The sequence below is a fragment of the Festucalex cinctus genome, chromosome 11, assembly GCF_051991245.1.
Source record: "Festucalex cinctus isolate MCC-2025b chromosome 11, RoL_Fcin_1.0, whole genome shotgun sequence".
Lineage (NCBI taxonomy): Eukaryota > Metazoa > Chordata > Actinopteri > Syngnathiformes > Syngnathidae > Festucalex > Festucalex cinctus.
In genome coordinates this window covers 23,434,940-23,459,464 of record NC_135421.1, presented here as the reverse complement: position 1 = coordinate 23,459,464, position 24,525 = coordinate 23,434,940, and the positions used below count along the sequence as shown (strand labels likewise).

The 24,525-nt window shown below is 38.0% G+C and overlaps 1 protein-coding gene across 1 annotated transcript in view; it reads left to right on the top strand.

Moving 5' to 3' along the window:
• cps1 (carbamoyl-phosphate synthase 1, mitochondrial) overlaps positions 1 to 22,824 on the top strand; it is a 33,738-nt gene extending 10,914 nt beyond the window's left edge. The window contains exons 22-38 of the mRNA XM_077537332.1: positions 217 to 358; positions 564 to 629; positions 799 to 862; positions 1,309 to 1,490; positions 2,393 to 2,587; positions 5,194 to 5,261; positions 7,229 to 7,304; positions 8,912 to 8,989; positions 9,230 to 9,337; positions 10,212 to 10,301; positions 10,394 to 10,564; positions 16,841 to 16,915; positions 17,087 to 17,185; positions 18,280 to 18,339; positions 19,164 to 19,270; positions 22,422 to 22,551; positions 22,643 to 22,824. Coding sequence (XP_077393458.1) covers positions 217 to 358; positions 564 to 629; positions 799 to 862; positions 1,309 to 1,490; positions 2,393 to 2,587; positions 5,194 to 5,261; positions 7,229 to 7,304; positions 8,912 to 8,989; positions 9,230 to 9,337; positions 10,212 to 10,301; positions 10,394 to 10,564; positions 16,841 to 16,915; positions 17,087 to 17,185; positions 18,280 to 18,339; positions 19,164 to 19,270; positions 22,422 to 22,551; positions 22,643 to 22,738 — 1,807 coding nt within the window. The 3' untranslated portion in view covers positions 22,739 to 22,824. The remainder of the gene's footprint in view (positions 1 to 216; positions 359 to 563; positions 630 to 798; positions 863 to 1,308; positions 1,491 to 2,392; positions 2,588 to 5,193; positions 5,262 to 7,228; positions 7,305 to 8,911; positions 8,990 to 9,229; positions 9,338 to 10,211; positions 10,302 to 10,393; positions 10,565 to 16,840; positions 16,916 to 17,086; positions 17,186 to 18,279; positions 18,340 to 19,163; positions 19,271 to 22,421; positions 22,552 to 22,642) is intronic.
• Positions 22,825 to 24,525: the final 1,701 nt, after the last annotated feature.

Sequence of the window (24,525 nt, the reverse complement as noted above, 5' to 3'; positions counted from 1 at the left end):
CCCTTGGTCCACATGATTATATATGTGTATCACTTACAATAGGTGGTTCTTAGATTGGGATCGCTTGGATGTATAGAAAACAAACATTCTTTACATCAATTTTTGCTGCATTTTTTCTTTGTTTTGCTTCGATCAGATTGAAAGACTCCCAGCCTCAGATCAGCTAAAAAAACTGCCAGGAATGCATTGTTGAAGTTGAAGTTCCATTTCTTATAGTCTTTCAGTATCAAAGGACCTGCTTCTGAGGGCCAAACAGGAGGGCTTCTCAGACCGACAGCTTGGTCTCATTTTGGGGATCACTGAGGGAGCAGCAAGGCAGATGAGACTCACTCATGGTATCAGACCTTGGGTCAAACAGGTGGGCGTCACTCATTTCTTGTCTGGAGAGTTCTTGTATTGGTTGCTTGATCAGATAAAGTATGCTGACGAGTTTCATCATGAAAAGCAAAACCATCATTTTAAAATATGCCCTTGTTATTATTGTCTCACATTTCTAATGCTCTGTCCCATGAAGTATTATTAAATATAGTTTTTTTTCTGTAATGTTTCAATTTACTTCCCAGATTGATACATTGGCAGCAGAATATCCTGCCAAAACCAACTACCTGTATTGTACCTATCACGGCCAGGTGAGAGATTCAAGATTTTCTGTATTTATTTTTCATAGAGGAGAACAAATAATTCTATTGTTTATATGGAACATAATAGAAACATAAACATTTAAATGAATTATCCCCAAAATATTAACATTTATTCACAACAAACAGATTACTGATGATTTATGATCCAATTCAATAGGAGCACGACTTGGACTTTCAGGACCAGTCAGTTATGGTTCTTGGTTGTGGGCCCTTTCACATTGGTGAGTTATTACGTTTTAAATGTACTTGAGGCTTCCTTTAGGGTTAGGGTTTGGGTTAACCCTAGCCCTAACCCCAATTGGAGGACCAAAACAAAATAATCTTGATATTTATTTATTTATTTATTTCATTTATTTATTTATTTTTATTCATATTTTTTTATATCTGGTTTCACTTATTTGTTTATTTATTTATTTTTATTTTGGCAGTTTTGGTCCTCCGTACCTTTATGCATGATCTGAAATGATTTAATTTAATACTGTCATGCATTTTCTAGGTTTAATTACCAGTAATGACATGTTGTTGTTGTTGTTATTATTATTATTATTATTATTATTATTATTATTATTATTATTATTATTATTATTATTAATGTATTATCTTTAATTATTATTATTATTATTATTATTATTATTATTATTATTATTTAAACTACTCTGTCCACTAGGGAGCAGTGTTGAGTTCGACTGGTGTGCAGTGTCAAGCATCAGAGCCTTGAGGCAGATTGGCAGGAAGACAGTGGTGGTCAACCATAACCCTGAGACAGTGAGCACTGACTTTGATGAGTGCGACCGCCTGTACTTTGAGGAGCTGACCCTGGAGCGCATCTTGGACATCACCCAACAAGAGGTCAGTACGCAATGACCACTTTTATGTGGTAAATAAATACAAATCGTGCGGTTTCTACCTTGCTGAAAAAGCGGTGAGGAACCATCGAAGACAGTAATGGCACATATAGACAAACAATAAAAGCCTCAAAACTGTGAGGGGTACATGTCATCCTGAAGGATAATGTATAATGTAATTAAATGTATCATCATGCTTGGTTAATGTTCAAGTATGAGGCCAGTTTACATTGAATTCCCTAATCAATTCTACTGTAGACGTTTGCTGGTGTCAATTTTCTTTGGCATCCAGTTAAATGCTGTGATTGGACCAGAGTGTGATTAAAGGTCTGTGTGTTCAGAGAACCTGCATTAGCATAAATCCCACTCTCACAGCTACATAACCCCGTGGCTTTGTTTTAATATGTTTGTGTATGTGGGGGTGGGGGCCTGCGGGTGGTGGGGCTTTGGTATTGGAGCTTGAAGATAAACCCTGGTCAGGGGAGCAAGCCCATGAATAATGAAGAGAATTTCCAAGATCCACCTGGCATTGCCATGGAAACGACATCACGCTGGAAGCAGACTGAAAAGGGAGCCGCAAAGTGTTGACAAAAGGAGCAGGGACAATTTTTTTTCTTCTGACGCGCACACTTCCTCGGGTGATAAACTAAAGCACGGCGCAGCTGAGATGAACTGTTTTTGTTCGTCTCATCTTTTCTCTGTGTCATCAGTCTTCAAAATAATTAAAATTGGCCACAGTCTATAAATCTTGGTTGATAGGTGTTTGGCAGTAGGATAAAGTATATTGACAAAGTATATTCTTCCTTTGTCTTTGTTTTTCTGCACTTATTTTTCTGCTTCTCTGTTCTCTTTTCGAACTCACTCATTTGAATTTTTTTTCCTCCTTCTTCTCCGTCTGCTCGCCAGGGTTGCAGTGGCACTATTGTATCAGTGGGAGGTCAGATCCCCAACAACCTTGCAGCTCCTTTGCACCTGAATGGGGTGAACATTTTGGGAACGAGTCCCCTGCAGATTGACCGAGCGGAAGAGCGCTCCGTGTTCTCCAGGATCTTGGATGACCTCGGTGTGGCGCAAGCACCGTGGAAGGCCCTCAACTGTCTGGTAAGAGGAAATACAGTATTCAGAATGAATATAAGAGCTATCAGACAGTATTGTTTTCCTCATTTAGAACAGTGGTTCTCATTGGTGGAGGTACTGAACCCCACCATTTTCCTGGTCATCAGGGCAAGCATACAATGAAAACAGCAGAGGCCTCAGAATTGAGCCCTGTGGAACACCATGTTCCTTATACACGTGAATTCATGTTGCACAAATTCATCCGGCCACTTTTTTGCTCGACATGGTATGAACTTTATGAAGGGATTAACATAATAAAGAAATCCCACGACGAACCATCACAAGTCGACTACTGGGCGCATCAAACTTCCTGTAGCACAGATAGACCAAGCAATGTGGCGTCATCACCATCACGAATGATATGAGTCGGGTGTGTGTGTGTGTGCGCTGACCTCTGCCAAACGAACCCTTGAGACTAACTCACCGAACCCCTGGGGTTAAATTAAACTCAGGTTAAGAACCACTGATTTAGAATAATAATATGGATATGAAAATGTTTATTTCTTCTATCCATCCATCCATCCATCCATCCATTTTCTTGACCGCTTATTCCTCACAAGGGTCGCGGTGTTATTTCTTCTAATGGTATCAAAACAAAACAAAAACTACAAAAAACAATATATGAATTCTCAGGGATGCGAGTTGACTTCAGATTTTTCCCATTGGGAATAATTGAATTAATATAAATCAGTTCCAATATTAAAACAGTTATTTACTGTACAAATAAATGTTTTAGTACCATTTTAACATTAAGCTAAACAAACATAAAATATACTTTATGTTAATTGCTGTAATATTAGTATGTTGTTCTGATGGACATTTTCATTCACTGCCAGTCATTATAGAAAATTTTTACATTTCCAATACTCACGTGATATTACATTCAATAATTATATATAAACCGAATCTACCAAATAACAGAATAGACTCCCTACTTTTTGTCCCGTCCCGTTCTTTTATAATTGACAGCAGAAAAATGTAGGTTTGCCAAAATACAGCCATTTCTCCCATGGACTCTGAAACTGTGTTTATTTCCTATAAAATGGGGCAATGATGTCATCTACCGGTGGTTGGGCATCAGTAAAGTTGTTTCCAAGTTTGATATTTACAGTGGAGCATGCTCAGATTCGCCCCCATTTAGCACCGCTCTAAAAAATACAATTGACAAGTATACTTGTCAAAGGCAGTGAATGAGTTAAAGATCCTTTGCGAACTGTCATTCTGCTTTTGGGATAACACTGCAGCCTTTTTGTTTTGGATTATCAATCAAGCGTTACACATTTCTACTGTTTTGAACATTTGACTTACTTCCAGCCACATTCCTGGAGGAATAGGAAGGCATCTTTTCAACCAAGCATAAAGGACAATGAAAAGTACGGCGTGCTTCTAAAATAAGTCTCCATTTTTACTTTTCTCCCATGCTCGTTTCCATAAACATATTCGATTGTAAAAAGATAATGTTGAGTCTATCAATTTCCCCAAAGGTCTCGAAGAGTTTGTTTTTGTTTGGCGAGAATAATGCCATCTGAGCTGCGGGGTTCTTGCATCTGTCGAGACTGCCTTGTTGCATGCTTATGAGAGAATGTTGAGAAATGGCAAATGATGAATAGTAACTAATACAGTGGAAGGCCCTTGGAGATTGGCTGCTGCTCACAAGTCCTTAAATCCTCCTGAAACACCTCAAATCACACACACAGTGTCTGTTGGTCTATGTTAGATAAATGTAGTTGCAGTATACGTCCTGTACCTTCAAAATACAGTAGCTTGTATGTAATGTTGCAAATATTAGACTACAAGCAAACGCATTTCTGCACAACATGCACCATGCTGCTCTTGTTGCCTTAATCATTTGGAGGTTTGCGTCATGTTTCATCTTCTTTCCCTGATTCCATTTAGAGATCATTAAAATAATAATAATAATTTTTAAAAAATTATTTTAATTGTCACATATATTCACATTGATAGTTGTGTCTCCTTATATGCCATAGAAAATAATACTTGATTAAAACTATCATGAACTAGAAGACTGGTGCCATTCTTCATTTAAAGAGAATGGAGAGAAGAAAGATGATAGTATATATTTTTTTGCCATTGCCACTAGATGGCGACAACGTACTGTTTTGTGCTAGGTTTGGTTTAATCAATCACCAGGTTAACCACAACTATAAACCAGGTATCAAAATTTCTTGCAAGGCCTATTAATATGGACACATTGTCCTTTATTTTAAAGTTTGGGAAGTTCAAATCCATTAGATTTAATGTTATGAAATATTTCTACCAGGAAGCATGTGATGGTTGTGTTTCATTTTGAATTTGTTAGATGTTTTACAAATGTCTTTATGACCTTCCTTTAGAAATTGAAGTAAAAACCTTCACAACTGAAGTCTAGTGTCCTGTTTCAAATTTTATTCATGCACTTTGGTCATATTCTTTTTTTATATTTTTATTTTTTAGGCACTGTCATCCAACCAGAGAGCATTTTTTTTCAACATATGTTTACCAGTGTCATAATGTATTTCTGCATCAAATTAACTATAACCAGTATAATTTCTTCGTTAATTACATTTTTTTATTTTTTGTCTCCCACTCAGGAAGATGCCTTTGCTTTTGCTAACCAGGTGGGCTATCCCTGCCTACTGCGTCCGTCCTACGTTCTCAGGTAAACTTCACTTTTGAAAGGTGTGATGATGTGTTGAGCTTCCACCCTTCATACACATAAATAATAACAACTGTATCATTTGACGGTTGTTTGGAAAAATTCATGCGAGGAAAGTGTTTCATTGAATTTTCAGAACAAACAACTGTTTGTGAAATAGTCACAGTTTTTTCTTTTGAAAGAGCAGAACATTTTTAACTGTTTGTGAAATGCCATAAAAAAAAAGGGATATTTGTAACTATACTCTATGAACCACTTCACAATAATGTGTTGATAAGATTGTTCTGCTGTTGAACTGTTAATTCTTAAAGTACTCGCTCGCTGTGGTGACTGAAATGTGAGAATTCACTCACATTTTGAGCGACAAATGAATTTTATACAGTGTGTATTTGACACAGAGCTGAATATGTTGTTCTTAATTTTGTTAATTGCATAATTGATACCATAGAAAACATCACGGATATATACTTCATGTATCGCAATATGTTAGATTCAGATCTAATTTTACCTTCTTTAGATATCTATCAATAAATAGTAGAGCTGTCAAATGATTACAATTTTTAATCAGATTAATCACATTTTAGAATTTTGATTAATCACGATTAATCACTTAATTAAAAATGATTTTTTTAAATCATTTTTTTCGGCACCTGTTTTGTGTTATTTTTTTTACATTTAATGTTGTGAGGGCATCTTCAAAAAAATTTAGCCACTGCACATGCTCAATTTCCTCTCATTCTAATCAATTAATTACTTGCATAATTTAAAATGAAATAAAAACCCCAATTTTTTGACATGAAAAAAATATTTGGAATGTCATACACGACCATTTATTAAATGCTTTGCTTTAATGCATGTAGTTATGTTTATTGCTCAAACACAACCTGTGCTACCTTTAACGTAACCATCATCTGCGGTCAAAATTAATAGTGTGATTAATCTGCGTTAATTTTGTGATTAAATTATTAGTCAACACTTTAACTTTGACAGCATTAATAGATAGTAGTGATGTAGCGATAAGGGCAATATTATGATATCGTGATATTAAAACTGCCACAATATCATCGTCGTCATGTTCACGATATTTAAAAGGAACACATCTGTTAAAAAAATCAGGTTGAGTTCCATTTGTGCAGTTCTAGCACCCTCTAGTGGCTAGTTTATTAGTGCAATTTAATTTTCATTAGGGATGTTTTGGCCTTTTTATGTTTAAAATCTATGCTAATTGTCAGATGAAGGGGAACCTAATTTGCTTGTGAAGCGATCGATCAATGTTTGCTTGCATTAGCAAGTAAGTGCCTCAATATTGTTATTAGAGATTGTAGGTGGTTTATATGCATTGCTGTTATGTAAAAAAGCACAATATTGTGCATCTTTTTTTAAGTATGAGCTCTTTTTTTTTTTTTTACAATATTGTGATCTTTTTTAAATATCACCAGTCCCCCCCCCCCACAATATCGTGATAATTATCGTATCGTGGACCTTCAGAATCGTGATAATGTCGTATCGTGACGTTTGGATATCGTTACATCCCCAACAGATAGGGAGCATTCTTGAAAGTACTGTATACGTGTATGATTCCCACTTGCAGGTGCTTGGAAGCATGATCAGTTATCGTTTGGCTTTGTTTGTTCCTCAGAGCTGTCATCCAAGCCCAAGGCCTTCATTTATCCTACTCCCCCCTCCAGCCCATTCTTTCTAATCGCAAGAATAACCCTGCGAGCATTCGAACGTCACGTCGTCCCACAAAAAAACTTGTGAACTTGGTTTCAAGAGCCCGCGGTGCTTTTCATCTCAATTGCTACATTGCTCGCTCGCCATTTTCACTGTTTCCAGACCTTGTTCCCGATGGTGATGCAACAGACAGATAATGAGTGTTTGAAGCTTTTATGCTGCTCCTCTTTGCTTCTCCTCTTCTCATGTGGCCTTCTGCCTCAGTCCTTTTCTTTCCGCCTCTGTTGCTTCACCAGCGGCTCGGCAATGAACGTCGCGCACGGCGAGGAGGAGATGAGGCGCTTTTTGAAGGAGGCCGCCCAAGTGTCCCAGGTGAGAGCGGTGTCCAGTGACTGTGCGTGTGTGTTGAGAGTTTGCGAGACGGCGGCAGAGAGCGCGTGTGTGTGCGTGTGTCCTTGCTGCTACATGGGCTAATTTCCACACATACCGCACGCACACCCCCACACGACGTGTACACTTCATGCTGAGTTCTCCCTCTGCTTTCAATTATCTGCTGCTAGCAGCTGATGTAGCTGTTGGCTAGCCGAGTGTGCCCATTTTTTTTTTTTTCTTATTGCACCCCCAAGTGGTTCAGGGGCAGCTGTCCCTCTAAAAAAACAAAACACAATAGAGTACTTAGGGCTAGAATAATACACACATGCTGTATTTATGCACACACATTTCTACCTGAAGAGCACCAGAGCAATCTTGTTAGTTGGTTTGTCTCTCTTTGCTTTACTGAGGCCTTTTCGTACAAAATGGAATTAACTGCCAGTGTGAAGTAAACATCTTTGACTGGAAAATGCATTTACTTGTGAGCTAAATAAAAATAGAAAGACCTAAGTAAACACTGTTTGTGTTTAATTTTTATGATTGATTATATTTGCAGTGCGTGATTCCCATTCTGCATTTTTTTTTTTTTTTTTTACCCATAATGCCACAGAGTATGTGCACGCGCAAGTCAATACGTATGGCAAGTTTTTAGCATTTTAGCAAAACGTACTTTCAAACTTATTTGCAAATGCATTCGAACGCATTTGCAAGTAAGTCTGAAAGTAGCCTGTAATATACAAAAGCACTCGGAAATGTTTGCAAGTAAGTTCAAACGTACTTGTAAATACATTTGAACGCACTTGTCAATACGTTCAAACATGTTTAAATACATTCACTTGCAAATACGTTTAACCGTATTTTGCCAGTGAAAAAAGTTCCACGCTTCCGTAGCTACTAGTAGGGATGTCACAATAAGGGCAATATCATATCATGATATTAAAACTGTCACAATATCGTCGTCGTCATGTTCACAATATTTAAAAGGAACACATTTGTTAAAAAGAAAAGTCAGTTTGATATCCATTTGTGCAGTTCAAGCACCCTCTAGCACCCTTTTCATTAGGGATGTTTTGTCCTTCTATGTTTACAATTTATGCTAATTGTCAGATGAAGGGGAACTGTAGCGATCAATGTGTGCTTGCATCAGCAAGTAAGTGCCTCAATATTGTTATTAGAGATTGCAGGTGATTTATATGCATTGCTGTTATGTACAAAAGTACAATATTGTGCTTTTTTTTTTTTTTTTTTTTAAGTAGGAGCTCTCTTTTTTACAATATTGTAATCTTTTTTTAAATATCACCAACTCCCCCTCAATATCGTGATAATTATCGTATCGTGACCCTAATATCGTGATAATATCGTTTTGTGATGTTTGAATATTGTTACATCCCGAACTACTAGGGTGCCAAAATCAATATATAAATCAAATATTTATGTTCCCTAAAACTAGCTTGATCTGAGCAGATTTCCCTTCAGCGTGAAGATCCTCATCTTAAACTCAATACCGCTGTCGTATCTTAACGTTAAATCATACACCACACAGAAATAGCATTCAGTGATGCTTTTCTTATTAAAGAAATGAAAAATATATATCTTCTTTTATCCAGGAGCATCCAGTCGTTATTACCAAATTCATTCGTGGTGCCCGGGAGGTGGAAGTGGATGCTGTTGCCAAAAATGGAAAGGTATAGTTGGACATATTTATATATCTATATTTACCTTTATTAGGGCATCATTATATACTGTTAATGTTGGCTTTGGGAGTGTCACTGTGACAAATAATAATTAGCAGTATAGCATACTGTGTAATTGTTGTGTACCTCAAAACAAATTGAGTGTGAACTGTGCCAAATGACTTAATGAAAAAGACACGGCATTAGGCAGACACCTTGGTTATTAATGTGCGACCTAATCTTTGTGTCTAGGTGCTGGTCCATGCAATCACGGAGCATGTTGAGGATGCTGGGGTACATTCAGGAGACGCTACGTTAATGCTGCCAACACAGACCATTAGCCAAGGTTCCTTAGAAAAGGTCAGTTATGAATTAAAAACACACTCACATATCCTGCAATCAACAACATAGCAGGTGAATACTCACTAGACACTAATGAGCAATTATTATTCCCCAAGACCTTTTTACTTCCTTTTGATATAACAATGCAAGATAGTTTCAATATTATGTGTAGACATCGTTTTGCAGAAATGTGTTTAATAGAGTACAAAGGTGATATACGAGGCTTATTCTGCTGTGTGAGTGCCACAACCATTAAATCATTTGCTCCCAATGTGTAAATACGTTTTTTTTTTATGTTTTAAGTGTCCCAAAGACGTATTTATACTTTTTTGTTGTTGTGTTTTTTTATGCTAGAGCATACAGAAGGCTTTTTGATGCAGCCTTTCAACTGCAAAGAACGGTTGCAGAAATGGTGGTTATTACACAAACGGCCAGCGGGTGGCAGCAGAGCAAAGGAGATCAACCAGGGCCAGCTAGAAAAAAAATCTCAATTACTTTGAATTGCAATGAAACTTAGCTCTCTTCTAATGCTAATTGCTGCAAAACGGAAACAGATAGAAACATACTTTTTTTTTCCTGATGAATGAAGAGACTTAATCTTTCTTTTGATAGGTTCCATGCTTTTATAGCAATAGAACACAATATTCTGTGGGCCTTGCAAAATTAGTCAAAATCCAGTAAAACAGCCGGGAGCGAACGGGATTGCTTCTGTGAAAATGGCTGCGAGTGAATGAGTTAAAAATCTGGAAAATTAGTGGAAACGTTTTTTTTTTTTTATATGACGTGTGTTTTAAAAACTTCTCTTCATATAATGTAAACAGATCAGATGGAAGCTGTCATGAACTCACAATCACAACCGCTCCTATGTACAGTTTTCTTTCCAACTTCTCAGGTCAAGATGGTGACCCGAAAGATCGCGCAAGCGTTTGAAATATCTGGGCCATTCAACACTCAGTTTTTGGTAAAAGGCAACGATGTCATGGTAGGTTATCATTTGTGTGAAAATTGGCATAATATATTTGGTTATTAAATAGTTATTTGTGTTTTACATTGTATGCTTTTTTTTTTTTTTAGGTGATTGAGTGTAACCTGCGGGCATCTCGTTCGTTCCCCTTTGTATCAAAAACAATTGGCGTGGACTTTATCAGCGTGGCAACCAAAGTGATGGTTGGAGAGCCTGTGGATGAAGCCAGTCTGCCCTCGCTAGAGAGACCCATCATTCCTGTCGACTACGTTGGGATCAAGGTGAGGTGGAAAAGACTTATTTTTTTTTTAAGTTTGGAAGACTGCTCCAAAATCAGAAATGGGAAATTCAGTTTGCACAGACAATGAATGTTTAGTAAATTTAGTGGCGGTTCAGGTTAGATTTTTAAATGTCAATTGAGCCCCCCCCCCTTCCTGTTCCCCATTATATGATGCTGTTTAGAGAGAAAACATCGTCTTAATTGAGGTCAACCTAACACTCCAATGTTAGGCTTAAACATTGAAAATGGTCTCTGAAATGGAAAAATACGGTCTTTTATGCAACAGGAGTTTATGCAAGCTAATTGGGTCTTTTCGACCTGCAGCATTGGCCTTTTTGACCCTTTTGCTAATGTTCGCCAGTGTGGAAGTCAGCCAAAAACCAGTTGCAATGTGTAACAAGACACATTGTTACTTTGTGGCGTTAATTACGCTTCCCATTTACATACACATATGATGCAAACGTAAGTCTGAGAAGGAGTGAAAAACATTTCAGCAATTCTGATCTCGAATACCTTTTAGCTGACTTCGGCCTTGGATAACAGGAATTCTTCACAAGCGGTGATGCAGGAGCAAAGTGTGTCGAGCAGTGCAAAGAAAAGCAGGTGACGCTGTCAAGGCGCCCATGGCAAGTTTGAAATTATGATGAAAAATATATGAGCACATATACTTTTGCTAATAATCTTACTGCAGCACAGTTGTAAGCATAACATCTCGTCATTACTGACATTTTAACATTCATCTTCATGTTTTTCTAACAGTCATGCCATTTTAGTTATATATTCAGTTGTCTGAGTTGAAGAATCTCTTGGAATTCGAATTTCAGCACATACAAGTTATTGATGGCTATTTTTAACTAGAATTTGTCAGCCAATCAGAGAAGGGGCATTGGCCTAGGTGCATCGCTAACTATTATAGTTTTCCTCCTTTTTTTTTTTTTTTTTTTTTATGACTTGGGGCAGCTACTCCCTGGACCTTACCCTCTCAACTATGACCATTGTCTTATTACATGACTTTTATATGCAAAATGTTCTGAACTCATTTGCTCCCAATAACGTGTAAATACGTGTTTTTGTTTTGTTTTTTTAAGTGTCCCAAAGACGTATTTATACGTTGTTGTTGTTTTTTGTTTTTTTTAATGCTAGAGCATACAGAAGGCTTTGATGCAGCCTCTCAACTGTAAAGAACGGTTTCAGAAATGGTAGTTATTACACAAACGGCCAGCAGGTGGCAGCAGAGCAAAGGAGATCAACCTGGGCCATCGAGAAAAAAAGCTCAATTACTTACAATTTTAAATAGATTTGTGAAAACTGATGAAACTTAGCTCTCTTTTAATGCTAATTGCTGCAAACTGAAACAGATAGAAACATACTTTTTTTTTTCCATGTGAAAGAAGAGACTTTAATCTTTCTTTTGGTAGGTTCCATGTTTGTATAGCAATAGAACACAATGTTTTGTGGGCCTTGCAAAATCAGTCCAAATCCAGTAAAACAGCCGGGAGCGAACGGGATTGTGAAATGTGAAAATGGCGGCGAGTGAATGAGTTAATATGCTCATTAACATTACATGTTGCTTTTGTAGAAATACTCACAGTGCCTGACAGTTTATGGTATGTTCAGTCATTTCTATAAGGAGTCTGTGTATGACATGTTGACACACACTGCAGATGCTGCAAATTCAGCTTGCACGGGATCACATTCCAAAGCGAGCATTTGTTGCCTCCTCCAAATACCTGAGAATGATGTGGAATGGGGAGTCGTGGTAGGTGCTTTCTTATACCAGCCTGGAGACTTACTTCTTTGATTGGATTAGAGAGCGTTTATGTTTCGCCAGCTGTTCCAAAGCCATTTTTTCAAAGTCATTTCTCTCTCTAATTACGGCTGAGCTGTTGTAACAATGGTTGTCATTTGAAGCTAGTCAGGCAGGTATAATCCTCCACTTTCCCAGCCACCAAAAGTTTTCAATTTGTAGTCCGCATGCTGGTGGAGAATATTAATCAGCGCTCTAAATACGCAATTCGCCAGACTTTAAATACTTCCAGAGTTTACTTGGAGTCTATGAATGTAAACTTGGACCCCTGCAAGAGAAGCTAAAAACGATTTCAAGTGAAAATCAAACAAAACAACAAACTTCTTCCTCCTGATGGAGCACGTACTTGCCTTTCGCAACAATAACACACAATGATGTCAAAATTACACAGACTAAAAAGATGTAAGTGGGTACAAATTTAAATAAAGCCCCTTGACGTATCTCAACTCTCACTACATAATCACCGTAGAACAAATCATTCCCATTCACAAAGCTCGTCTTGCTTTATCATTATTTTCCCTCCTTCTGTTGTGCATTGTCCTTCTGACATCTTCTGTTTTTGACCATGTTTGTCACATAAGGAGCAGAATTTGGACCCAAAAGCAGATAAGACACAGAGGAGGAAAAGTAAAAGTGTTTATATACAAAAAATACAAAGTAACAACAGACCAAACAGAACAAACCTCAGCTAAGAGACCTAAATACACGTCATACAATTACTGTATGACAGAATAAAGGCCTCTACAGTGGTACCTCTACTTACTTGAAATTTTCAAGTTACAAAACTCTTCAACAGGAAAATATTGGCTCTTGTTACGAAAGACGTTTCAGGATACGAAAGGTAAAAATACAGTATGGGCTGCTACTCGCAGCTCCCAGAGTTTAATGAACGCAACATTACCTTAGCATACCGCTAAATAGATAGATAATAGATATGTGTCTATGTAGCGTCCTCATCATTCGCCCCTCGGGCCATGAGGTGTTCAGATAGTTTTACGTAAATGCATTGACTAACGGCCGACGCATTTGTGCAAAAATGTAACCATTTGGGGATTGGTAAAGGCTACGATGCACAGTAAATTTTTTATTACGACGAGACGGGCCTTTTTTGGAAAAAGATGCCTGAAGTTTCCATGAAGTTTCAGAATTTGTTGAAAAGAATCACCCAGAATAAGTGTTCACCAGTCGGGCGATCGCTCACTATGATGATGTTTGCCTTAGACATTTTTGAAGAATTGTTAAAAAAAAAAAAAAAAAAAAAAAAAAAAAAAAAAACATCCATGAGTCAGTTCTTTACAAAACACCAAGCAAAAAACACTTCTGAGAGAGAACATCAAAGAGGGCAAAAAACGATGAGGACAGCGGTTAAAAAAGGTAAATGACCATCATTTTTATTCTTTACTCTATTCTTTGTTTTTCACATTATGCACAGCTCTCATTTATTGTGCAATAATCTAATTGTAACATGTATTTGTTACGTTTTGATGCATTTTTATGCTGTATAAAACATTTATGTCTGTATTTTGGAAAGCTTGGAACGGATTAGAGCATTTACATGGAAAATGCGTCTCTACTTACAAAATTTTCTACTTAAGAACTTTCTTCCAGAACCAATTAATTTTGTTTGTACGACTGTATGATTAAATAAGAGTGGCTAAACAAACTAAGAGTGACTCATACAAGACAACTTCATAGCAACCGACATCATCATCAGAATAAACATAGTAACTGCATAAAATTAGACAAACTAAGAGTGGCTAATACATGGTCATCAAACATTATTGTCACAACTGATTTAGATACACAGTAGTGACGGGATATGAACATGAATGCAGAGATTCAGAGATCATATTAAAATGTCAAATTTGTCATTTAGTCTAACAGTGACAGTATTGATATCCGATGCATGTATTGCCACCAGAATGCAGTGTTGGGTCAGACCCGACTTCTTCATTTGTCACTTGCAGTCCAGCAAGGTTTTATTTTATTTCTCACAATACAGAGGGTGTTCTAAACCTGACCCGAATTTGATTACGGTTGTGTGTTCACACCGGCCAAAACATAACTGCTCCAACGGCGAAAACAAACTCGAGTTTGATTACGGACGAAGGGGTTGTTGTGTCAAAGCACCCTAAAATAAGTATTCATATATTCATGTGAAGAATCCCCTTCACCGTTTCTTTAAAGTTGTGCTGAGAATATCAAATATTCATCTTGCCCATCGCCTGTTATGTTTTTCAAAAGACGTTCCTTCCACCTCCGACAAGGTTCACTGTCAGAAACAATATGAAGTGGAAATGTTTGACTTTATTTTCCTCAGCTTGGCTGGCACCCTGAGATAAAATTGGCGAGGAGCGTTCACAATTTCTCTGCCTCGGAGGGCGTAGGTGGTTCGTGGGGATATGGAGATGGGGAAAGGGTCTGTTATTGTGCGTTTGGGCTTTGTGCTAACAGACGCCGTTGCAAAATTGCAACTCTACACGTTATAATTGAGACACACGAGTTTTCTTTTTCTCGGTGTCCTGTTCGTGAAGGTAGCATTTAAAATCTACTTGCGCTCAATTCTTTCCTCTCGGGTTACCGTCAGCTTCTATTAGGACCACCTGCTTCCTCGACTGAGATTTTATTTATTTTTTTTAACTTTCTAAAGTTTTCAAAAGCCATATTTGAATACTCATTAATGACCTGTGACAAGCAGTGACCTTTCTATCCAGTCAAAACCTTTTAGATGATTTTGACCAATGCTTGTACAGTATTTTCCGCACTATAAGGCGCACCGCATTATAAGGCACATCTTCAATGAATGACATATTTGTAAAACTTTTTTCATATATAAGGCGCTACAGTAGAGGCTGGGGTTATGCATCCATTAGATGGTGCTGCGCTAAAGGGAATGTCAACAGAACAGTCAGACAGGTCAGTCAAACTTTATTAATAGATGACAAACCAGCTTTCTGACAACTCCATTCACTCCCAAAATGAATAAACAGCTGTTTTATTATTTTATCTGAAGTAAAGTATTAGTATTAGCTAGCGATCCAAGATGGCGGGATCTTCTGCGCATGCGCGTCACCGATCGTGCAGGGTCACTGATAGCGTCTTGACAGCGAGACCTGTTGCGGCTCAATATTGATCCATATATACGGCGGACTGAATTATAAGGCGCATGGTCAGCTTTTGAAAAAATTGAAGGCTTTTAGGTGCGCCTTATAGTGCGGAAAATACGGTACTTTAAGGTAGACGACTTTGGCAGGATTTCCTGTCGTCTTATAATGAACTAGCTATAATTAACCAGTACATGCATTCACACAGGAACTCCAATCCAATCGCACACAGTGAAGTAATTTGCTCAGTGCAGCTTTGCGAGTGATGGAGTGAGTGGGTGTGCGCGAGGCAGGCAAGTGGCATGGAGGAATGGAAGCGAGTTTAAGTTTGATAAAAAAAAAATAAAAAAAATGTACATGTTAACTAAGAGATGCTCTGGTTCTTTCGGTTCAACAGTGAGTTTACAGTTGTAAATCTACGTAGCTTCTCTTCATTTTCATTACTTCAAGAACTCATATCTTATGTGTTCACGTCAAACATTTAAAATGATCCTATGTGAAATATTCTTGTCTCGTCTACAGAGTGACCCCAAATAATATGCGTGGGCCTCTTTCTTTCTGGCACTCTTTGAACGCTGAAATGATAAGCCTTACCACCTTCCCCACATTGTTCTCTTGGACATTGGTATGCTCACATTACATTCAGCTGATTAGATAACTCGTCTCAAGGATGAATCCCTCCAGTGGCTCCCGTCTCTGTGTGTGTTTTTTCTTTTTTTCTTTTTTAAGAACAGGATTTTTTTCCCCATTATACCAAATTTGATTCTTTGACTCAATTTTACATTAGATAGAATTACTTGCATTCTATATTTTTGTATTTCTCACGATTCATAATCTCATTTTCGTCCACAGAGCTATATAATTTATATTTCTCTCATTTGCATTTGTTATGGGCTCAACAAGTTTTCTCTGTAGGTGGCAGCAGTATCCTGGAAATAGATTTGTTTTCCTTTGCAAACACATTTGCCACATTATACATCCATCCATCCATCCATCCATTTTCTTGACCGCTTATTCCTCACAAGGGTCACGGGGGGGTGCTGTAGCCTATCTCAGCTGGCTTTGGGCAGTAGGCGGGGTACACCCTGGACTGATTGCCAACCAATTGCAGCACATTATACATGTTTAACTGAATAGTAAAGAGATTTATGCTAGCTGAAATTAGAACTTCTAGTTAAAACTCCTGCGATTGGTTGGCGACCAGTTCAGGCTGTACCCCGCCTACTGCCCAAAGCCGGCTGAGATAGGCTCCAGCACCCCCCGCGACCCTTGTGAGGAATAGGCGGTCAAGAAAATGGATGGATGGATGGATAGTTATAACTCACATGCTACCAAATATTTCAAAAAACGCATTCTCCCCCACCAGGCACCCATGTTCTCTTGGCCGCGTCTGAGGGATGCAGATCCTGTACTTCGTTGTGAGATGGCCTCTACTGGAGAAGTATGTTTTTTTATTTAGTGACATTCAACTATCTGTTCATCTCTTCAAAATATAGTTCTCTTGTTCGCTTAATGTGTTGTGTGACAGCCATGGTCAAAGACATGAAATGCTAATTGGAAATGTTAAAATAGCAAAATATTGTGTCATATCTATTCCATGATTTGATTTCAGGTTGCCTGTTTTGGACCAAACATTTATTCAGCCTTCCTGAAGGCGATGCTTTCCACAGGATTTAAGCTGCCACAGAAGGGGATCCTGATCGGGATTCAGGTACCACATTAATTATAGACAAAATATTAACGTTTTGCTGCTGAAAATGGCTCAATGAGTCAAGTATCCCTTTAAGGTTGACTTCAACTTGAAATGATTTATTTTGAAATATCAGCTTTTTCCTGAGCCACTTTAAACAACTCTAAAATCACAGTTAACTCATTTGCTCCCAATAACGTGTAAAGACGTTTTTTTTTTTAAATGTTTTAAGTGTCCCAAAGAAGTATTTATACGTTTTTTTTTGTTTTTGTTTTTTTTAAATGCTAGAGCATACAGAAGGCTTTGATGCAGCCTCTCAACTACAAAGAATGGTTGCAGAAATGGTCGATATTACACAAACGGCCAGCAGGTGGCAGCAGAGCAAAGGAGAGCAACCAGGGCCAGCTAGAAAAAAAGCTAAATTACTTACAATTTTAAATAGATTTGTGAAAACTGATGAAATTTAGCTCTCTTCTAATGCTAATTGCTGCAAAACGGAAACAGAAACATACTTTTTTTCCTGATGAAAGAAGAGACTTTAATCTTTCTTCTGATCGGTGCCATGCTTTTATAGCAAAAGAACACAATATTTTGTGGGCCTTGCAAAAACAGTCAAAATCCAGTTAAACAGCCGGGAGCGAACAGGATTGGAGTGAATGAGTTAATGGTTAACCATTTTGTGAAAAGGCCAGCCACCAAAATCTTGCCTTTGCACCGTCTCATGTCACCACATACATGAGTTTTGAGTAATTAAGTCCTGCTGTCACTATGGGCTGTCAAACTGTGAGTTTGACTAATCCAACTTTAACAAAGCATTCATTGCAAAGGCTGTGTAATTGGCACCCTTGGGGAAGTGGACCACTTCAAGGCAAATGCCTGGGGTCACAAATACACCCCAACATGGCTGACAGATCCAGAACACAGCTGGAGCACACTGTGAATTTATATCCAGGGTCTAGTGAAGGTTTTTTTGTTTGTTTGAAGGCTATCTGGTTAGATTTACAATATTTACATGTTAGCATGATGATGAATAAACATTTGTTTTAAGATGTTACGAAACAAATTCATGTTGAATTTTTAGCTAATTCTTTTTTTTTTTTTTTTTTAAATGCCAGCATTCATTCCGACCCCATTTCCTGGCTACAGCCCATCAACTGAAAGAGGAGTGCTTCAAGGTGGGTACAACAAGCATTTCATGTTCACCAAAACCGACTAGATTTATTGGATATATTTAAGACATTACTTCATTTTTTTTAAACTAAAGTTAAAAATGTCATTACTACAGTGCAACTTCCAAAGCATAGTAAACATGTAAACATTAATGTAATATCGAAACAGATATTTAACTGTAAGAAACCCCAAACAACAAAAAACACGGCAATTTGTGTTCAAGAAATGTGTGTTCTCATACGCTGCGGTCTATTCAAGATGACCAACTCTGCACACCACCCACTTAGCAATCTGTCCACCAACAATCAAAAGTCTTTTCCACCAAATGACAAGTCATGGGCGATCAGTGGCATGCAAAAAGCACTGTGGCTGCCCGGGGCAAGCATGGATACTGCCCCCAACCCCACCTTTGCACACCGATGTGCATGATTAAACATGACCTGGCGTACTACCTGAACTGACCTGTGACAAGCAGCGATGTGCCACAGGGCAGACGACTGCCAGAAAATACAAAGTTGACGAAAGAAGACTCGAACACCAACTCTTATTTCTATTGTGGTACACGAGGAGATGGGACACCACGTCTAACTGGGTGGAATAGTACGCTTCAGTTTGCTTCCTGCTTGGCTATTGTTCCAAATTATGTGATATTTTATTTAGTTTGACAATAGCTTTGAAAACAAAATAAACGATACACAAAAAAAATGAGTCTGGATTTTGCTACTTTCATAACAAGTGATGTCACATATGGGAACGTCCACCCCTCCCCCACAGTTTTATTTTCCCACTATCTAAGATTATTGTTGTTTTTCTGTTTGCCGTCCTGCAGCTCTATGCTACAGAATCCACCTCAGCTTGGCTTTGTGCCAACGATGTACCAGCAACTCCAGTAGCCTGGCCCACAAAAGGACAGACCAGTTTGCCCAGTATCAAGAGGTTAGGGGATCATTTATTATTTTGACCCTGATGTATTGTTTTTGACATATATATATATACGCAATAACAAAGTCTGCCTGTTAAAAGTAGACCCAAACATCCCTGGGGGAGATGCTAAAGTAATAAGTAAACCTTTTTTAAATTCCAAATTAGGATATCGGATCAGCATATGATGCTGAGATCTGAGGGCAAACCTCCTTCATTATCTCTGTTATATGCTGCCAAGATCAAAGAAAGAGCAGTAGACTCAGTCAGAAGTCCACTTCATTGCATTTGGGGATGAATATGTGGCGAGAAGAGTCTTCTACCGCTCCATCATGACAGCAATGTCAACACACAATATAGGAGGGGAAATTATTATTATTATTATCATCATCATCATCATCATCATTATTATTATTATTCATTATTATTGTTTTTATTATTTTTGGGGGTCTTTACAATAAAAAAGACTTATTAAAGGCACGGTCTTCCGTTTTCACTCAGGAAAATGCACTATATAAATACAGGATGTATACACAGGAACTCTTTCTCAATCAACACCTCTGGGCTTCTGTTAATGTGTGGTGGTGATTTTTTCCTAAACCCACACAGCCTGTGTTTTGCCATTTTGTGTTTGTTTTTCCAAGAGCGGGACGTTTCTGTGGACAGACAGTTGTTTACCCCTCCAGCCAGTCGCAGAGCAGGGGGTGGCGGGGGGCGTGTCACTTACTGTCGGCAGATGGGGCTGAGCGAATTTGTCGGCTGCATGACGTCAATCCCGTGGCAACTTGACAGCACGCACGTTTTTTTTTTTTTTTCACTCACACACACAAGCTATCATTTAAGCTTGTGTGAGTGAGTAAAGGAAAGTTTAGGAAAAAATCACCACCACACATTAACAGAAGCCCAGAGGTGTAGAATGAGTATACATCCTGTATTTATATAGTGCATTTTCCTGAGTGAAAACGGAAGACCCCGCCTTGAAGGTAAATACTGCACATTTGCAATTTGACTGATTGAATGCACATAGGAAACTATTAACAAGGTTGATAGCCACTACAGTAAGTACAACATACACGATAGACACAAGACGACGTGCTCAATTACTTCTTCAGTTCACCGCTGATGTTTTTGAACAGGTTTGTAGCCGTGCACAATAATCGATGCACCTTGAAGGTTACGTTGGTGCGAGGGCAATGCCGCCACAAAGATATTATGACTCCGCAACGGTGCCGCCACCTGTTTTGAAACGAGGTGTTGCGGGCATTACGCTCATACACAGTGACACACAAACAGCAAGTCTGGCAGGCATCAGCTGCGCGAGGTGGCGCACGGGCCAACACTTTATCGAGGAACACGACCTGTTTTCATCTGTCATCTGTCTTTCATATCTTCTTTTGGAATCTGTTGGTGATTGCACACTCTGTCAAACACCGCAGCATGAAGAGGCACGCCGTATACACTATGTGTGAAAGGGTGAGAGAGGTGTAGTTGGCAGAGTGAAAAAATTGAAAAATAAAAAAAATACGACTAGAATTTAGGGACGGGGCCATTACACGTAACGAAAGCCTCCAGCAATGACATCCAAACATCAAATGAAACAACAATGAGACCAAAAAACCAAACAGCTGTCGTTCACAATACGCCTCAACTGAAAGCTTCCAATCTAATAAATTAAAAAAAAAACTTTTATATTGCTTACATTGGCCATTTTTATACATCCATTTGAGATGCAACCCACTCTGCATAACATAAAAATAACCAATATTGTAAACACCTGTGAAGGAAATGAGCGCTTAATTGTTTACCACCAATACCTGCCAATATCTCATACAAAGTTAGCAAATTGTGTTTTTCTTCTACCTTCATATCAAACACTGTAAAATGAACCAACAACAAAACCTCAACAAGGTTTTTGGTGAGCTACTTTGAAATTAGGATATTAATCTCAAACTGGCTTGCTCACCTGGTTTTTAATTGTTTTTCGCTGGATCCGAATGCCAAAAAAGCAGAATGTATTTCCTTTATTAGGTAAATTGTTTGAGGGGGGAAAAAAACACCACTTGTATGCTTGAAATATAAAAACTAGAAATTCATGGTTGTAGACAACCAACAACAATTTTGTTTACATGCATGTAGTGTTAATTTGGTCAATGAAAACTAAACAAAAATAATGTTGTCAACACATTTAAAACTAAACTAAACTAGACTAAAACTCTCAATAATAAACAATAACTACGACTAAATCAGTATGCATTTTCATCGACTAATGAAGACGAGATGAAAATGTACTGCGCTTAATAAAAACTGGACTAAAATATACGGACATTTTAGTTCATGAACAAAAACAAGATGAAAATTACATGATTTTGCAAAACAAACAAACAAACAAACAAACAAAAATGTTATAACGTTGTAAACAATAATGTTAATCCGACCCCTAATTAATGCTTACTAACTTACTAGCTAGTAGCATGGAGCATAGTAGACACTTGTTGATATACTGTAATTGTGTGTCAAGTTGTTTTACATAAAAATGATGAGAGAAAATTGTATGTGAAATAATTTTAGATCTGAAATGTTCGACATTATCTGCTGACAAAAAAATAATAAAAATACACGGGTAAAATGATCGTCCTGACTAAAACTAGACTAAAACGTTGACTGTTTTTGTTGACTAAAACTAGTCGAATAAAATTATGTTTTTCTTGGACTAAAATAAAGACTTAAATGCTAGTTTTATAGTCGATTAAAAATAGACTAAATAAAAACGGGATGGGATGGACCAACTATGATAAAAATGAACAAGCGTGACTCAAACTGGACTAAAACTGCGACTAAATTTAAAAATGACGGATAAAATTAACAATACATGCATGAGCAAGTGGACAATATTTTACAATATTTTAATTGGTCTTGTCTAGTAGGGAAGTTGGTGTGTTACACATTTAACTTGAATGATGATTGATGGACATAAAATCAAAGTCTCAGATGAATCTCACAATTTTTTTTTTTTTTTTTTTTTTTTTTTACATTAGTTATTGCCACACGAGGATAAAATGAAGTCAGATACTGAAATTCTGTCTTAGCACTGACAGCTCAGGTTAGCAGTCGATCATCTGGTCCATGTGACTTTCTTATCTTATGCAGTTCCTTTGCGTTTTCGTAGCTTGATCAGCGAAGGCCATATTGACTTGGTAGTGAACTTGCCGACCAACAACACGCGGCACTTGAAGGATAACTTCCTCATTCGCAGAATGGCTGTCGATCACGGCGTACCGCTGATCACTAATTATCAGGTCAGCAATTTAAACTGACTCATTTAAACGGAGTATTCTTTGAGTTTTTGTTGCCGGTAATGTTTTTTCTTCTCCCCAACTGTGTTTCCAGGTTGCGAAGCTTTTTGCGGAGGCAATTTGCTACGCAGGTGAGCTCGACTCCACCAGCCTCTTCCACTACCGGCAAAGAGAACACCGACACAGATGATGTGCAAATCAAGGCTAGTGGTTCCTTTTCTGCACTTCATTTTTCTAATAGTCGAAGTAAAATTCTCTCTTGGATGAAGCCCCCCCCCCCCCCCCCCCCCCCCCAGTAGTTTCATCAAGGTCAAGAAGGCAGCTGCAAACTGTCAGGAAATATTTTGACCATAATTATGTTTTCTTGCTGCATCAAGAAACATTTGAAAAGGTCTTACTAATAGCACAAGTTGTCATGCCAAGTTGTCACACTCATTTCAGGATATGTAGGGCTGTTGCTAATCCCGTACGTGGTGATGATAATAATAGGAATAGAGTAGTACCTTGATTTGCAAGTTTAATTTATTCTGCCACTGTGCTCGTAACTCACCTCATCGTATTTCAAATTGTGAATTAGATGTGGAAAGCTGAGGGGATGTTCTGGTATTTGCAACCACCCTCTTGCTTGTATGTCAAATTTAGGGATGTAACGATATCCAAACGTCATGATACGATAAATATTACGATATGAACCGCACGGTATGATAAATATTAGGGATGTCATGATAAGGGCAATATCATGATATCGTGATATTAAAACTGCCACAATATTTAAAAGGAACACATTTGTTAAAAAAAGTCAGGTTGATTTCCATTTGTGCAGTTCTGGAACCCTCTAGTGGCTAGTTTATTAGTGCAATTTAATTTTCATTTGGGATGTTTTGGCCTTCTATGTTTAAAATCTATGCTAATTGTCAGATGAAGGGGAACCGAATTTGCTTGTGAAGCGATCAATGTGTGCTTGCATTAGCAAGTAAGTGCCTCACTGTTGTTATTAGAGATTGTAGGTGGTTTATATGCATTGCTGTTATGTACAAATATTGTGCTTTTTTTTTTTTTTTAGTATGAGCTCTTTTTTTTTTTTTACAATATTGTGATCTCTTTTAAATATCGCCAACGCCTCCAAAATATCGTGATAATCATCGTATCGTGACCTTCATATCGTGATAATATCGTATCGTGATGTTTGGATATCGTTACATCCCTAATAAATATCACAAAATTGTGGGGATGGTGACAATAAAGTTTTTTGACGGAGATGTTGAAAAATATTTGCTGGTATAAGTTACCGCCGCAGTGGCCAAAACATTCCTAGTTAATATTACACTGTACTATTAAACTAACCACCAGAGGCAGAAATGGAATATTTGTGTTCCAACAACAATTTATTGCTATCATTACATCCCTATCTATATTATAGATTATGTGTCAGATTTTTATGACTCCCATAAAAACACCTGGATGTCCGAAATCCAGGGTCAAGAGAACCACATACCAAACCAACCAAATGCAGGCAAAGTAACTAAACCACGTGCTGAAACTCAGTAAACAGTGATTTCACTCGTGTGTTTTAATATCTGTTTTTAATGTACATGATTATGTAACTGGGGTTTTGAAACACAATTCAAAAGTCCACGTCTGATTGATGAAAAACACCCAATGTGAGTGATCAGAGTGAGACTGATGTGAAATTACGAGACCTCCCCCCCCAAACGAATGCCTTCTTCTCTTTGCTTGAGGCTCGTAGCTCCAGGCTACGTTAGAGTGGAGGCTGAAACATCACCCAGACCCCTGAAGACCCTTTGACATGTCCTCCTACCGGGTCTGTTTTGTTTTTCTATGATGACGGTGGTACACTTCCTGACTAACACAATTGGCGTGCTGTTTTCATGCAGCGAAAAATTAATGACATTCAAATTTATGGTGGTGTGGAGCATGCGCGTCATATGAAGGACAATCACTATGTTTGCTCTTAGG